This window comes from Pristiophorus japonicus, chromosome 13 (genome assembly GCF_044704955.1).
Source record: "Pristiophorus japonicus isolate sPriJap1 chromosome 13, sPriJap1.hap1, whole genome shotgun sequence".
In the NCBI taxonomy this organism is placed as follows: Eukaryota; Metazoa; Chordata; class Chondrichthyes; family Pristiophoridae; genus Pristiophorus; species Pristiophorus japonicus.
This window is the reverse complement of record NC_091989.1, coordinates 135,322,441-135,336,895: the sequence shown is the minus strand read 5'-3', so window position 1 is coordinate 135,336,895 and position 14,455 is coordinate 135,322,441. Positions and strand designations below refer to the sequence as shown.

General features: G+C 42.7%; 1 protein-coding gene across 7 annotated transcripts in view; it reads right to left on the bottom strand.

Moving 5' to 3' along the window:
• Positions 1-14,455, bottom strand: part of znf423 (zinc finger protein 423) — a 308,894-nt gene that overhangs the window by 23,471 nt on the left and 270,968 nt on the right. For 6 of the 7 annotated variants that reach the window (XM_070898030.1, XM_070898034.1, XM_070898031.1 and 3 more), the window contains one exon: positions 7,939-8,054. The exons of the other annotated variant lie outside the window; for it this stretch is intronic. In XM_070898030.1, coding sequence (XP_070754131.1) covers positions 7,939-8,054 — 116 coding nt within the window. The remainder of the gene's footprint in view (positions 1-7,938; positions 8,055-14,455) is intronic. 7 annotated transcript variants of the gene reach the window in all.

The window sequence follows — 14,455 nt, the reverse complement described above, 5'->3', positions numbered from 1 at the left end:
TCGCTGAATTTTAAAAAAAAACTTCAATTTACCTTTTTTGTAGGTCTTACTTACTGACGTTTCTTAGGCTGCAACGCCTGCTTTTTCCATGCGTTGTTTTTTGACCCGAATACGGGTTCGCTGAATGGCCAAATGTAGGCAGTTCGATTTTTAAGGTATGGCGATCTGGAAAATGGCGGTATTTTGAAAACGCCATTCTTAAACTTTGGGGCATTTTGTGCACTTTATTTTAATAACAAAAAAGCAGTTTTAACAGGGAAAAAAAATCACATTAAAACTTGCGTTAGGCTGGCTAATTTCTAGCCCAAAGTAACTAATTTTGTGAAATGCAACCTTTTATGCTAAAATATAGCTTGTATTCCTCACAAGATCTGCATACTGTTTGGCTTTCAAAACCATGGTCGACAAATTTGGGAGTGGGTTATGTAGATCCCATCACTTCATGCAGTATTCTATTTCTCTGAGTAAGCAATAGTACTTTGGGTCACTGACTTTAATCTGTGAAAACATTTTGAAAGATTTTCATTTTTCATTTTATGCGCTTATGTGGGCACGAGCTTCTGGGAGGTATCAGTGATGGAATCAGGCATGTATTTTTATGGTACATCACTTGGTATTATTGGATCAGTAGGGTGAATTCTCAGTGATATTTACAGAGTGGGATTTGTGCCTGCTGCATCTTCTAGGTCAGGCCTATTTAAAGAATTGCAGTGAGCTGTTGGTGTGAATAACGCCAGTCATTAAGAGCTCACAGCTTGGGGAGAGGGAATGCGGAGGATGAGCCAGACATCCAGTGCTACTGCAGGTATTTGGAGGGGAGGGAGTTTTGCTGGATGAAATTTTTCTGCTACCAACTCACCTTGGGGACAATGAATCAGAGGCATGCATACCAGAGCAGCAAGGTGATGCTGGATGAAGGGTGACAGAGATTGGTAGCATTGTTTGCCTACAACATGCATCGTCCACATAGGTGCGCAGGAGCACCGTAATATTACATCAACCACTCACAGGATGTGACTGCAAGTAAGGAAAGAGTTCAGAGACCTCACCAGATCAGCTAAGGTAAGTGTAACCATTATTACCATATAACTTTCACCTCGACACTAACGATACCCAACTCTATCTCTCCACTGCCTGTGTTGTCAGACTGCGTATCCCACATCCAGTCTGGGATGAGCGGCAATTTTTCCAGCTCGGAAAAGTCTAAAGTCACTATCATCAAACCTCATAACGAACTCCCATTCGCTCAACACCAATTTCATTCCCCTCTCTGGCTACTGTCTCAGGCTGAACAAGACTGTTTACAACCTCGGTGTCCAGTCGAGCCCAAGCTGAGATATCCTCTACATCACAATAAATGTCTATTCCATCTCTATCTCCATAACATCGCTCACCTCTGACCCTGCTTCAGCCCATCTGCTCCTGAAACCCCCCCCGATTCATACCTTTGTTGCCTCCAGACGCGATTTTAATCTCGACCACCCAGTGGGAACAGGGCTATAGAGGACTCAGCGCTCCGTTCCTGCTAGTCACCATTTGCAAGACAGTTTTTGAAAATTCATCCGAGGTGCCCACCAGAAACAGACGGTGACATCCTGAATACATGTAAAGCAGAGTCCTATGATGGAAACAGGACTCCAATGCCATTTTAACTTGAAATCACATAAGTTCCACTGGCACGCAACCCAGCAGAAAAACCTGGTGGGATTATTCTCTCAGAGTCACTAAGGCAAACTTTAAAGAGACACTCAGCTGCAGGTAATTGGATCAGAGGATCTGTATGCCATTGTACTGTTTGGATTGCCAAGAGAGTTGACAGTTTTCAGATCGTTTCTTTGATATTTTCTGCCTTGCTTACTCTCAGTAAGCCCTATCTGCCTATCATGGGTGCCATTATTGCCAGTTTCATTTGGATGGAGGAACAGCTCGAGGAAAAGCAGCCGCCGCAGCCTCAGTAACCAGCATGAGCAGCAGCTGGGCCTATTAAAAGACAGCCGGTGGGAGGTGGGCTGCTCATAGGGGGGAGCCAGCAATCAGAAAGTCCCCCCTTGTGTGCTACTAGATTACAAGTAGACTCAGTCAATAGATATTATCAAGTAGTTTGTGGGATCACTTTCACAGCAGAAATAATTAACTGCCTTTCTTTTTTTTCTCAAGTGAATTTTTGTGCTGAGGGAACAGAATACTTTCTAACTTGGGCACTTGCATGGTCCAGTGGGTAGCACACTCGCCTCGGAATCAGAAGGTTGTTGGTTCAAGTCCCACTTGAGCACATAAATCTAGGCTGACACTCCAGTGCAGTGCTGAGGGAGTGCTGCGCTGTCAGGGGTGCCGTCTTTCGGATGAGACGTTAAACTGAGACCCCGTCTGCTCTCTCAGATGGATGTAAAAACTCCCATGGCACTATTTCGAAGAACAGCAGGGGAGTTATCCCCGGGGTCTTGGGCAATATTTATCCCTCAATCAACGTAACAAAAAAAACAAATTATCTGGTCATTTTCACACTGCTGTTTGTGGGAGTTTGCTGTGCGCAAGTTGGCTGCCACGTTTCCCACATTATAACAGTGACTATGCAAGTCTTTCTTTCAAGAGCAAGTGAATCCTAAGTCCCATTCAGGATCATACTGGAGCAAGACTCATGGGGTCACTGCAAAAAGACAGAAGACGACTTGCATTTATATAGCGCCTTTCATGAGCACCGGACATCCCAAAGCACTTTACAGCCGATGAAGTACTTTTGAAGTATAGTCACTATTGTAACGGAGGAGTCACGACAGCCAATTTGCGTACAGCAAGCTCCCACAAACAGCAATGTGATAATGACCAGATAATCTGTTTTAGTAATGTTGATGCAGGGTAAATTTTACTCCCAGACTATCTCTAACCCAGCTGTTTAAAAGAATAAAACAGAAAACGGGAGGTCAGAGAGGCATCGAGAAGAGTGCAGATACTTCCCATCTAATATTTTTAAATATATGGTAATTCTGATAAATGCAATTTCTTTTGCATAAGTATTAACTGCCAGTGAGTGAAACATCAATACTTGGGCATTCTTGCTTGGAAGAATGTAAAGTATCTGGCCCAGAAAAGTGCTTGAGTACCATTAAACAATGGTGTTCTGGTGTCCATCAGTTTCCTCTGAAAGTACATAAAGAGCTTGTGCTTTCAGAACCAGTCTGTGAGGAAACCTCATGCCTTCAAAGATAGTACCAAAGGCTGGTTCTCTTTTTAATTGGTCACCTAAGCAGTAAATGATCCACTTGAATAAGACCAACTTTTATCACTTCTAACAAGGAAGGATTTTCAATGTTGGAAATTCTCTGTCTCACATTGATTATTAATTTTAAAATACATAATTCTATCTGTATTTGCTACATTTTTGTCTCCATGCTGTCCTATTCCTATTCCAGTTGGAAGAGCAGAATAGATGCAGCCATTAACCTCTCCACAACTACTATTGATGCAGTTCCTTATTAAGCAAGTGGTCACATTTCACAAAGTTGCATAGGTTCACTGTTAATTTATACAGATCCCAAAAGACGAAGTGCTCCACCACTGCAACAAACTCCATCTTATGGCATAACCAAGAACTTTCCCAAAGACAGGCAGACAAATTTGAATGACCATTTTGAACTCAGGCCCACACAATGGAAGCCAAACCCTCTATGTGCAAGTCACCTGCATCTCTTGTTCCGAGATAGATGAATGTTAAAGATGCGGTGGCACTATTTGAAGAAAAGCCGCTTGTTCATTCAACTACTCATCTCATGGATGTTGTTCGGATCTTATTGTAGGCTAAATTTTCCACCCAATGACTATGAATGGGCAGTGATCTAACCCTGCATTTCAAAGTAATTCATTGTATGTGAAGTGTTTTGAAACATGTCTGTGATATGATGAGGCACTATGTAAGTATATATCCTCGTCTCTTCACTAGTTTTGAAGGCGTGAACGGCCTATTCCTGTGTTCCTAAGTTCACTGAGCTTCCCTTGTCCATTTTAATTTATTTCTTTTGTTTGTTACTTCAGAGGATGTGAAAATAAAACTCAAACTGAAGGTTATTTGCCGACCCTTAATCTGGATTATTTAATTGTTTTAACACTTGTGGAATAAATCTAATTTACAAACGAATAGTTGTGGTAGGCAGACCACTTGCTTCATAGTTATTTTTATTGTAACTTGCTTAGTGTATTGAGTGACAAGCAGAACACAAATTAAACTAGTAAAAAGAAACATAAAATAAAATAAATAGGATTTGGATCCTACTTCTCTAAAACTGCTTCGAGGTGCTATAACCACTCATAGCATTCCTGTCTAAAAACACTCACAATGTCAACCGTGCACAACATTTCAAAAAATTAGAAGGGAAAAATGATTGAGTCAGAATGGACTGTGGCATCTTCCTCCACATCATTCAATGCCCCACAGATGCCAGATTGTGCCTAATCCTGCACGGCATCCTTTAACTGACAAAATTATATCCCAAAGCGTGTTGCATGATCTAGATGATCATTTCCTTTTCTCACCTGTCTGACTTTCCCACCCACACCTAAAACTGGAGCTTTGTATTAAAAAAGGCTAAATAATCATCAGTATGATGTTGGCGTGCACGCACACACATACACACGCACACGACGACCCTATGCCACCCTATGTACATCTCAATCAATATTCTAATGCAAAATCTTTGTCAGAAACATTTCAGCTCCCATTTTTCTAATTACTAATCCGCCTTGCAGCGTGATGTGTTCACGCAAGCGCAGGATCCACAATAATCAGTGCGTCAGCAGGAAGCCAGTGAACACAGAAGGGGAGAAAATCCTCTCTGCACTGATTGTTGTGGAGGATCATGACTTTAACTATTGTTAGCATTGCATTAATCAAACCTCTCGTTATACAGAACAACCGCATTACTGCTAAATTTAAAATCTTAAAGCTTTTGTTTTAAGTTCACTAAATGAGCCCTGCTATTTGCTGATTACTGTCACTCTTTTGCTAATTTAATTAGACAATTCAAGGGCTCCAGTGCGCTGGTAAGAAAAATTTATTAGCACACTTGAGTCATGATTGGTCTTAGCTCATTCATTTGATTAACAGTATGCTATTACAGCTTTTTTAAGAGGGTAAAAAGAGTTTAGAGTTAGTACTATTAAACAGTGTCAATCTGGCGTATAAGTTTAATCTGTGTGATTCAAAAATAACAAAATGCATCTCCGGGGATGCAGGGGATTCAAATTGTGCTTGCCCAGCCTACTTTAGGAAATCAGCAATGCTTTGGTGGAAAATTAATCATCGTGGCACAAGGTGGGAAAAAAATGCTGCATTTTATAATTTTGTTTTTAAACTTGAACACTTACCTGTACTTTGCTTAAAATAAACGGACTGTATACCACAACATGAATCAAAAAGATTATATTATGTCTGGTTAGTGTGAGTCTTAATTTGCTACAGAATGAAGAGATGTATACTGCAGAGATACAGGCAAAATTAAGGTGTTTTTTAACCACATTATCAGTGAAAATGGCTGGATTTCTTTCAAATGTGCAACAGCAAAAGTGATGTTTTAAAAATCGAATCTTAAAGTGGAAATACACCATAGTACTGAGCTACACCGAGCCGATAGATCCCAAGTTCAATCCCTTGGTTGAACCCGGTGAGCTGATCTCAGCTAGGATGGTGGTGTTGATGCTACATTGGAGTTAGACCCCCTGAATGGGCTGGGGGGGGCAGTAAAGTCAACCAAGATTGCCAATCCTGACCGTGACCCCTGCTGTAAAGTGCATGTATATGGACACTGGATCTGGTGCATGCGTGATGCCCCTACACAGTTGACTATTCTTGGTTTAGCTTCACAAATGAAGAAGGGCTATGAGGGAAAAGTGCTACGGGTCAGTTAGAACTGTGGAACCTTATTCCAACTTGAACTAGCGCCTTCAGGAGAGAAAGATATGAAGTCACACACTTGATAAAAGGTAAAGTAAGACATCAAAGTAAAATTAAAGCCTTCCTAATCCATTTCAGCATTTATTAAAAAATGAAGTTAGTTTCTTTTCTTCAACAGATTTCGAAGTAGTCGCGATGAAAGGGTCGTGGGTGCCCTCAGTCTAATGTAAAACTGACTGACTGAGCTTCTGTACAGGTTTTGCACTGGACCAACATTTTTGGGAAGTTTACAATAAAGACAAATTCATGAGTGCTGGGCTTATCTCAGTAATCCTCTCTGCTTTGATTTACTGGTTGGAAGCAACAGTTCTCCATAGTGTTGTTTGCATTGTGCATGGAAAATCACTGGCTCTACATGAAAGAGAAAGTACTGACCTCGAGCTGAATTAAATAGACAACCATACAATACACACTTCAAATAAGCATGCACTGCTTTGTGCTGCTGCAAGTGAAAAATATTAAATATCTGGCAAAGTACATGGGCGATTTGTAAGTAACTAGTTTGAACCTGCAGCTAAAAAGTATGTTGGTCAAGTTATTAGGGTCTTAATTTGATTGGTAAGTGCTTTCAAAAGGATATTTTACTCTGCATACAAGGCTTTTTTATTTTTTGTAAGTATTCTGTTAATGTGCATTTTCCACTTTTTTTACATTAATATGCCACAGCCGTATAATCACAAAACCAAACATTAATGAAAATTTGTAAAACATGCTACATCTTCTGAGATAAACCCATCACACGTTCTTTCGTCTTTATTGTAAGCCTTCCCCCAAAATATTGCTCCAGTGTAAAACTTGTAGAAAAACTCACTGTTCCTTTATCATCGCTAGGCCAAAATCCTGGAACAGCATTGTGGGAGTACCGTCACCACACGGACTGCCGTGGTTCAAGGCAGCTCACCATCACCTTCTCGAGGGCAATTAGAGATGGGCAATAAATGCTGGCCTTGATAGCAATGCCCACACCCTGGGAATTAATAAAAAAACCATAGGAACTGCAGCTTGATTGTTAGTTAGTTAGCTAGATTTACATTAAAATGAACCCAATGTAAACAATATCCCGATAAAGTTTCATGCAACTCTAGCTATTCCAAGATAGTGCAGATCCCAGTATGATAGCATCTGAAATTTCAGACCTTGCCCCCTGGCGCAATTCTATCAACTGTGTCTGTGCAGGAACTCAGCAACATTCTTTTTTTAAAAAAACGGAGCTTGACTGTTCTGACTAATGCAAACAGGGCAGCTCAGCTAATCTTAGCAGTCCCGAGCATGAGCATACTGGAGCTGCTCCAGTTATCGGAGCAAATGGGGTCATACAAAATGCCTTCATTTTATACAGTCAACCTGCATCATTGTGAACGACCACAATTCGCTGAACCTCACCAAGATAATGGGTAAGATGTGTCAAAATGGACTCCTTTTTTTAAGACTTACCGGCAAAGCTTTTATACAGAACTTGTTCATCTTCTGTTCTCTGATGTTTCCCCCCCACCACCTCTTTAACCTGATTTATTTTTGTTAACTCCTTAATAGTACTATTATCTAGTTATACACAGTATACATGTAAATCTACAAACCTTTACAAGAGCAATGTCAGAACTGCCTTGATTAAAAAGACACAATCAAAATAGACCTGGTAAGACCTGCACAGGAGGTAAATGGAGAAAAAAGAACCAGAATCTAGAATTCCCACAATGTAGATATAAAACTTAATAAAATACAATGTCACATAAGTATTAAATGGTTAGAGTAGCAATATAGCAAACAAGTGTTACCACAAGGATTAAGCAAGTGAACAATAAGTCTTATAATTTCATTTTAAGCAATTTAAAGAACCCAAGAGACAGGTTTTCAGTGACATGGAGCACTAACAAATAATTTATATTTCTGCCTTATTAATCCAATAGAGTTAAAAGTAAAATATGTATCAGTCTAGTTATTCTCGGCCTTGCTTAACTATTAAATAGTCAGATGCACCACATTCTCGAGCATACCTGAAGTTCAGTTTGAAAGAAGAATTTCTGTGGGCATTGAGAACAGTCGTAAATCTTATCTTCTTGCCCATGTACTGCGAAGATATGCTGCTGCAGTTTGTTTGCCTGCACGAAGACTGAAAATAATTGAAAGTGATCAGAAGTGCATCTGCTGCAGAATTTGGCTGCCATTCCCAACTGTACGTCTATTATTACCACACTGAGCCAAATCCCCCACAGACCGTGTGATATTTATCAATAAATCATTTTTTTGTTTCACTAAATTTAATCCACTATGTAGACGATATTAATAATTTAACATTTCAAGACTGGCGCTTCACTTATTTATAACATCTCGTATACTGGGGCTCTTTTTAATCTGCACTCGCAAATGTGTGCCGTGGTCTTTAGCTGTGGCCATTTTAATTGGAACTAGCTACATTGAATGGTCATTAAATTATTCCACATAAATTACAAATAATACAAGTTGCAACAGATATTAAAAGATGTCTTTTGGGGTAGATAATTATTGTTCCATATACTAGGATTAATTATCAAAAATAAACTTCCCACCATCTTGAGACACCATTGTTCACTATTCCCTTCCACACAGCATAGTTTAAGTGTTAATATATACCCACAGGTGTGAGAAAACAAAGGAAGGGTCAAACCAATCAAAGACCATTTATTTTCTTTCAATTTTTTGGTAACTTGCGTTTATTGAGGAATGCTGGTGCTAGGGAATGAAAAAAAATTGTCTGTTTGTACCCTATTGAGCACTCCCAAGTCCATGCACACATCCATGGTAGATGGCCTGGTATTGGTTTTGTGCACATCACAACTTTGCAACTTCATGATGTGTAGTGAATTTTAGAACTGGCTTTTATCTCTTATACTGAAGCTGATACGTTACTCCATGGTCAGACTGCCAATCTGGTGAGTCTTAGCAGGGCAGCATAGCTGAAGTAGAGAGAAGTCAGACAGCTGTATATTAAATTTTATACCCTGAATTTACACCAGTATGGGAGTAAACTTAACGGGAAAATCAATTAGTATATCAGGCAGTAGTATCTCCTATTGAGTAACATGCTCTACTTTACCAAAGTTTCAAACTTAATTGTTCTGAAACACAACTGCGCATACCATGGGACATTATGCAATCTCTAGAGAAGTCCCACATTTCTATTTTAATTCAAGTTACCCGTATATTTCTTTCAAAATCAAGTAATGTGACTAGCTGCAGCAGCAGAGGTAACACCTGGAACTTTATTGCTCTTGATTACTGAATTGTTTTTTTTTTATATACAGATCAGTAAGGTAATGATGACCAATTTTGCCAAAGTTAGCTTATTAACACTGGCAATATCACCCCGAGATCTTCAGAGGCGAACCAGAAAATTTGAGTGAATCCAGCTTTAGATTATGCTGATTGCAAAGGCAGACCACTTTGATTGAAATCAGTGTTGTAGTATATTCATTCGAAGATACGAAAACTACTGTCTGAAGTGAGAACAGGCACTAAATTAGCTCACAATCCTTTCCATTCAGTTGCAGCCTTAAAACTTTGTCCACTAAGACAGAAAATGGAACAAAATTAAGCACTGCAGCAATCTAAAACCATAAAGGTGGCTCACCATAGCTGATCAAGATAGTCAATCCTCACTCGTGAACTATCTCCAGCTCCACTGTAGCCTTAAAAGGACATGGCTCTAATCTGAAATCCAGAAGACTGACAATCCCAATCAGAAATTGTTACGTCCATAATAAAGTAATGTGATTGAGTACTGTAGGCGTGAGTGTGACCTTAGTCTCTTTATTCTAACTCCAGAGTGTTGGTACGCCATGGGAAACCTGCTTATATACAGTGCTCCCAAGGGATGCTGGGATCCCTTGGGACTCCCAACAGATACGCCCTCTGGTGGCGGTAGAATGCTGGTTACATGGGGTTGCATACATAACATCACTCCCTCCCAAAGTCAATAGCACACTTATTTACAGGGTGAGACGATTTGGGGCTTTTCACTCCTTAGTCGATTGTCTCGGTACAAATGCAGGTGCAGGCAAGTTGGTTGGTTCTTTGCTGGACTGCTGCGCAGCTGGCCTTGCTGGGCTGCTGGGGATGATGAATTCAGCTTCGTGGTCAACTGTGATGTCGGTTGCCACTTGTGTGTGTCGGAGAGTCGAAGTTGGTGGTGTCCTCTTCAGGTTGTTCGTGGTTGTCTGTGAATCGCAGTTTGGTTTGGTCCAAATGCTTTCTGCAAGTTAGTCCATTTGCAAGTTTGACCTGAAACACCCTACTCCCTTCTTTGGCTATGACAGTGCCAGCAAGCCATTTGGGACCATGTCCATAGTTGAGTACAAATACAGGGTCATTGACTTCAATATCGCGTGACAAATTTTCGCGATTATGGTACATGCTTTGTTGATGCCGCCTGCCCTCGACATGATCATGGAGATCAGGGTGGACAAGAGAAAGCCTTGTTTTGAGCGCCCTTTTCATGAGCAGCTTGGCTGGGGAAACCCTGGTGAGTGAGTGGGGTCTGGTGCGGTAGCTGAGTAGGACTCTGGACAGGCGGGTCTGCAGGGAGCCTTCCGACACGCGTTTCAAGCTTTGCTTGATGGTTTGGACTGCCCATTCTGCCTGGCCGTTGGATGCGGGCTTGAACGGGGCAGATGTGACGTGCTTGATCCCATTGCGGGTCATGAATTCCGCGCTGGTGAAGCACGGCCCATTGTCGCTGACAAGGACATCAGACAGGCCGTGCGTGGCAAACTTGGCTCGTAGGCTTTCGATGGTGGCAGTGGACGTGCTTACAGATATTATTACACACTCAATCCACTTGGAATAAGCATCCACAACAACCAAGAACATTTTGTCTAGAAACGGGCCAGCGAAGTCAACGTGGATCCTAGACCACGGTTTGGAGGGCCATGACCACAAACTTAGCGGTGCCTTCCTGGGTGCATTGCTCAGTTGAGAGCAAGTGTTGCATTGGTGCACGCAAGACTCCAAATCTGAGTCGATGCTGAGCAACCACACATGGGATCTGGCTATAGCTTTCATCATTACTGTGCCTGGGTGGGTACAGTGTAGGTCACGTATGAACGTTTCCCTGCCTTTCTTGGGCAAAACCACGCTATTACTCTACAAAAGACAGTCCGTCTGTATGGTCATTTCGCTTTACGCCGCTGGAATGGCTTGATCTCTTCATGCATCTCCGGTGGGATGCTGGACCAGCTCCCATGGAGGACACAGTTTATTTTACAAGGGACAGTAAAGGATCCTGGCCGGTCCAGGTCCTGATCTGGCGGGCCGTTAACGGGTGACTTCTCGTTTTCAAATGCATCCATCACCCAGAACAACGCTGTGCCATTTCCACCCCGGTGGTGGGCAATTGTAGCTGACTGGGGGTGTCAGCGCAGTTCTCTGTGTCTGGCCTGTGGCGAATTACATAGTTATATGCAGACAGCATGAGCGCCCATCTTTGGATGCGAGCAGAGGCATGGTATTGATACCTTTGCTCTCTGAGAATAGCGATATAAGCAGCTTATGATCAGTTTCTAACTTGAACTTAAGCTCAAACAGATACTGATGCATTTTTTTTTACCCCGTAAACGCATGCCAGAGCTTCTTTTTCAATCATGCTGTAGGCTCTTTCGGCCTTGGGCAAGCTCCTGGACGCATAAGTGACCAGTTGCAATGTTCCCGATTCGTTTGCTTGTTGTAACACACATCCGACCCCGTACGAAGATGCATCACAAGCTAACACTAAATGTTTACAAGGTTCATAGAGGACAAGCAGTTTGCTGGAACATAACAGATTTCGGGCTTTCTCAAAAGCTATCTCTTGTGATTTCCCCCATACCCAATCATCTCCCTTATGCAGCAATACCTGTAGAGGTTCTAGCAAGGTGCTTAACCCGGGTAGGAAATTACCAAAATAATTGAGGAGTCCCAGCTCCATCACGTTCTGTGGTCTCGGCGCATTCTTGATGGCTTCCGTCTTGGCATCGGTGGATCTGATGTCGTCTACCGCGATTCTTCTCCCTAAGAACTCGACTTCTGGCACCAGGAAAACACATTTTGAGCATTTCAACCTGAGTCCCACACGATCTAGCCGACTTAGAACCTCTTCCAGGTTCTGCAAATGTTCGATGGTGTCCCGACCTGTGACCAGTATGTCGTCCTGGAAAACCACGGTGCGTGGAACCGACTTTAGCAGATTCTCCATGTTCCTTTGAAAAATAGCCATGGCCGATCGAATCCCAAACGGGCATCTATTGTAGATGAACAGACCTTTGTGCGTGTTGATGCAGGTGAGGCCTTTTGGAGATTCCGCCAGCTCCTGCGTCATGTAGGCCCAGGTCAGGTCCAACTTGGTGAATGTCTTTCCTCCTGCCAGCATCGCAAATAGGTGGTCTACCTTGGGTAACGGGTACTGGTCCTGCTGCGAAAAACGGTTAATCATTACTTTATAGTCCCCGCAAATTCTGATTGTGCCATCGCCTTTGAGAACCGGAACAATCGGACTGGCCCACTCGTTGAACTCCACCGGCGCGATGATGCTCTCTCGTTGCAGCCTGTCCAGCTCGATCTCCACTTTCTCTCGCATCATGTATGGCACCGCACATGCCTTGTAGTGGATGGGTCGTGTGCCGGGAATCAAGTGGATCTGTACCTTCGCCCCAGAGAAATTTCCGATGCCTGGCTCAAACAACGACGGAAACTTGCTCAGAACCTGGGCACATGAGGCGTCGTCGACGGACGAAAGCGCTCGGATGTCGTCCCAGTTCCAGCGGATTTTTCCCACCCAGCTTCTGGCCAACAGTGTGAGGCCATCTCCTGGTACTATCCATATTGATAGTTCGTACACTGCTCCCTCATAAGAGACTTTTACTGCTGCGCTGCCAATTACAGGGATCAGCTCTTTAGTGTGAATGGGGCTCAGCTTGGGCCTGTGTGTCTTGTTGCATCGCAGCCTGTTGAAGGCCTTTTTGCTCATGATGGACTGACTCGCACCCGTGTCCAATTCCATGGACACTGGAATTCCGTTCAGTTCAACTTTTAACATGATCGGTGGACATTTCATGGTGAAGGTGTGTACCCTGTACACTTCTGTCTCCTTGGTTTTGAGCCTCAGTTTGATCCGCCATGGGTCAGTCTTCCTCTGCAACGTGGTAGTTTGCAGCTCGTCTGCACATTCGCTGGAGGTGTCCCATTGTGCCACCGCCTTTGCACACATAGTTTGAAGTGGCATTGATGGGCTCGATGATCACTTCTGCAGCGCCAACAAAGTGTTAACTGTCTCGCATTAACGCTTGATGGCAGACTCAGTCATCTGAGGTCGTGCAGCTGCAGGCGTGTACGTTCTGCCATATGCATTCCTGCCTGAAAACGACGTTACTTTTTGTACAGTACTTGCTGATGCTTCTTTATGCTGCAAAATTTGTTTGGCGTTATCGCTGGTGGACATAAATGCCTGGGCTATCGTTATGGCTTTGCTCAGGTTCAGTGTTTCAACAGTCAATAGTTTGCGAAGGATAACCTCATGGCCAATGCCAAGCACAAAAAAGTCTCTTAGCATTTGCTCCAGGAATCCATCAAATTCGCAATGTCCTGCAAGGCACCTTAGTTCGGCGACATAGCTCGCCACTTCCTGGCCTTCAGACCGTTGACATGTGTAAAATCGATACCTTGCCATCAGAACGCTCTCCTTTGAATTTAGATCTCCTGGACCAGCATAAGCAGTTCTTCATACGATTTGGTTGTTGGTTTCACCGGAGCAAGAAGATTCTTCATGCGGCCATAGGTTGTTGCCCTGCAGACAGTGAGGAGGATCACCCTTCGTTTGACAGCATTCTCATTCCCTTCCAGCTCATTGGCCACGAAGTATTGGATGAGTCGCTCCACAAAGGTCTTCCAATCGTCCCCTTCTGAGAATTTCTCCATGATACCAAAAGTTCTCTGCATTTTTGCGTGATGGTTCGTTATCTCGTCGCCAGTTGTTACGTCCATAATAGAGTAATGTGATTGAGTACTGTAGACATGAGTAAGTGTGACCTTAGTCTCTTTATTCTAACTCCAGAGTGTTGGTACAGCATGGGAGGCCTGCTTATATACAGTGCTCCCAAGGGATGCTGGGATCCCTTGGGACTCCAACAGATACGCCCTCTGGTGGCGGTAGAATGCTGGTTACATCGGATTGCATACATAACAGAAATGATCACCCTTTTTGAAAGAAGGGAGTAAATCCACATTCCCCAAAATTAATGATGAATTTAATAGTTCCAGAGACTTAAACGTTTACATTTTTCCCAAAGTCAGGATCAGACTAATACTATTGTGTCTGATAATCATATACCTTTGGGGACAGAAACACCTATTGCTGATGTTTGTAATATTTAATGAAAACAAAACTCAGGCAGTCGAGGCCAAGATATGTTATACAGAGCACCATACGAGTTTTATTTATTTTTTGAGGTTGAGGAAGTGACTTGAGAACGGTATGTTGTACCAAGGCTTAGGTATGCAAGATCT